This window comes from Terrapene carolina, unplaced genomic scaffold, assembly GCF_002925995.2.
Source record: "Terrapene carolina triunguis isolate 2854851 unplaced genomic scaffold, T_m_triunguis-2.0 Scaffold29473, whole genome shotgun sequence".
NCBI classification, from domain to species: Eukaryota; Metazoa; Chordata; order Testudines; family Emydidae; genus Terrapene; species Terrapene triunguis.
In genome coordinates, this window is record NW_020693824.1 from 1 (window position 1) to 2,782 (window position 2,782).

The window sequence follows — 2,782 nt, forward strand, 5'->3', positions numbered from 1 at the left end:
GTCCCTGTGGATTTGGGGGCTTATCTGGGTGCTGGGAGCTCTGGGGGCATGTTTGGGTCACTGAGAGTGTGAACCTCCCCCTGCCTTGAGCAAGGGCCTGGTCTGGCGCTTGAGGAGCCTTCCCCTCCTCCAGGGCTGGGGGGACGTGGGGGCAGTGTTGTGCTTAGGTCAGCCCCTCCTCACTGTGCTCTCTGCTGCAGGGGATGCCCCCCCGGCTGACTACACCAAGGTGATCACCACCTTCCGTTTCCTGTCGCAGAAGCTCTTCATCTCAGTGTCGGTGCTCGCGAGCCTGGGCATCCTGCTGGCCATCGTCTGCCTAGCCTTCAACATCTACAACGGGCACGTCCGGTTAGTGCCCCCCACTCCCCTGCCCCACGGCTATCCCCCACCCCTCCTGTCTTGGGCTGGGAGCTGGGCTCTGGCCCCCACCTTCCAGGTGGTGGCTGCGTCTGGAGGGGCTGGTCTCGGGGGGAGGGGGCGGGAGCCAGGCTGGGGGTACCCCCCAGGTGGTGGCTGCGTCTGGAGGGGCCGGTCTCTGCGGGGAGGGGGCGGGAGCCGGGATGTGGGGCACCCCCCAGGTGATGGCCGTATCTGCTCTGCAGGTACATCCAGAACTCCCAGCCCTATCTCAACAACATGACGGCTGTGGGCTGCACGCTGGCGCTGGCCGCTGTCTTCCCCCTGGGGCTGGATGGCTACCACATCGGGTCTGGGCTCTTCCCCTTCGTCTGCCAGGTGAGCCAGGGCATTAGGGCTGGGGCGCAGCAGGGCGGGGAGGGCCCAGGACCAAGAATGATTTAGTTGGGGATTGGTCCTGCTTTGAGCAGGGGGTTGGACTAGATGACCTCCTGAGGTCTCTTCCAACCCTGAGATTCTATGATTCTATGAATGGGGGGATGAGGGAAAAGAGCGATGGGGAGGGGGGAGGGCTCGAGTTGGGGTGCTGGCAGGGGGCAGGGCTGAAGACGGGGCCGGCAGGGGCCGGGGGGCAGGACTGAAGCCAGGGGGCCAGCAGGGGGTGAGGGGACAGGGCTGAAGACAAGGGCCCAGCAGGGGATGCCAGCAGGTGGCAGGGCTGAAGGTGGGAGGAAGGGCACAATATGGGGGGCCCAGCAGGGAGCGGGGGCAGGGCGCAAGATGGGGGGCCCAGCAGGGGGCAGGGCTGAAGATGGGGCCCCAGCAGGCGGTGCTCTCACTCTGGTCTCTGCTCTCTGGCAGGCCCGGCTCTGGCTGCTGGGGCTGGGGTTCAGCCTGGCCTATGGCAGCATGTTCACTAAAATCTGGTGGGTGCACACCGTCTTCACCAAGAAAGAGGAGAAGAAGGAGAGACGCAAAGTGAGGGGTGAAGGGGGCGCCGGGTTGCAGGGAGTGGGGTGCTATGTTGGGGGGCACCAGGGGCCACTGTGGAGTAAAGGGGTGCTGGGGGCATTGTGGAGCAGGGTCACTGGAGGGCACTGTGTAGGGGTTGCTGGGTCTTGTGGAGCAGGGGGCACTGGGAGGTGCTGTGGGGGGGTGCTAGGGGGTGCTGGGAGGCACTATCGGGGGTGGCGGGGGGGCACTGTGGGGGGGTGCCAGGGGGTGCTGGACTGTGGCGCTAACTCTGCATGGTTGGCAGACCCTGGAGCCCTGGAAGCTGTACGCCACCGTGGGGCTGCTGGTGGGGCTGGATGTGGTCATGCTGGCCGTCTGGCAAATCGTCGACCCGCTGCATCGCACCATCGAGGTACAACCCCGACATGGCACTGCTGCAGGAAAGCTCGTGGCCCCAGGGGCCCCATGTCGGGGGCACGCGTCAGGGAAGTTCATGGCTCCAGGGGCCCCGTGTCTGGGGCACGCGTCGGGGAAGCTCGTGGCCCCAGGGGCCCCGTGTCTGAGGCACGCGTCGGGGAAGCTTGCGGCCTCAGGGGCCCCGTGTCGGGGAAGCTCGCGGCCCCAGGGGCCACGTGTCGGGGGCACGCGGTGGGGAAGCTCACAGCCCCAGGAGCCCCGTGTTGGCGGCACACGATGGGGAAGTTCGTGGCCCCAGGGGCCCCGCGTTGGGGGTGCGCAGCGGGGAAGCTTGCAGCCCCGGGGCCCCGGCTGGGGGCTCTGACCTGCCCCCCAGCATTCACCCCTCTACCCTCCGTCGCTGTAGGAATTCACCAAAGAGGAACCGAAAACCGACATCGACGTCTCGATCCTGCCCCAGCTGGAGCACTGCAGCTCCACCAAGATGAACACCTGGCTGGGTAAGCTGGGGCACTGGGCACAGGCAGTGGGGGGCAGGGGGATGGGCAGTATCTGGGGGGAGGGGTGCTGACTCAGTGTGGGAGGGGTCCCAGGTTCAGGTGGGGGATGGGCAGTGTTTGGAGGAGAGGGGCCCTGGCTCAGGTGCGAGGGCAGTGTCTGGGGAGTGATCCTGGGATAGTCGACCCACAGCTGCCTGCCCCCTGGGGTGGGGGCCGCTCTTGTCCTGTCCCCCCCCCCCCCCCCCCCCCCCCCCCCCCCCCAGTCTCTTGTGTCCCCATCCTGTTTCCAGCCCCCTGACAGATCTGACCCACGCCCCCGTCCCACACAGGGATATTCTATGGGTTCAAGGGACTGCTGCTGCTGCTGGGCATCTTCCTGGCCTACGAGACCAAGAGCGTCTCCACCGAGAAGATAAATGACCACCGAGCTGTGGGCATGGCCATCTACAATGTGGCGGTGAGTGAGTGCGCCCTGCTGTGACCCACTGCCCCCCAAACCTCACCATCATGGCGGTGAGTGAGTGTGCCCCGCTGTGACCCACTGCCCCCCA

The 2,782-nt window shown here is 66.6% G+C and overlaps 1 protein-coding gene across 1 annotated transcript; it reads left to right on the top strand.

Moving 5' to 3' along the window:
- Positions 1-200: 200 nt before the first annotated feature.
- Positions 201-2,733, top strand: LOC113409086 (gamma-aminobutyric acid type B receptor subunit 1-like; the record flags this gene model as incomplete). The annotated part of the gene is made up of 6 exons (XM_026662678.2): positions 201-351; positions 606-738; positions 1,222-1,338; positions 1,619-1,726; positions 2,138-2,231; positions 2,561-2,733. Coding segments are annotated over 6 exons (755 nt in total), but the record flags the coding sequence as incomplete, so codon positions are not given.
- Positions 2,734-2,782: the final 49 nt, after the last annotated feature.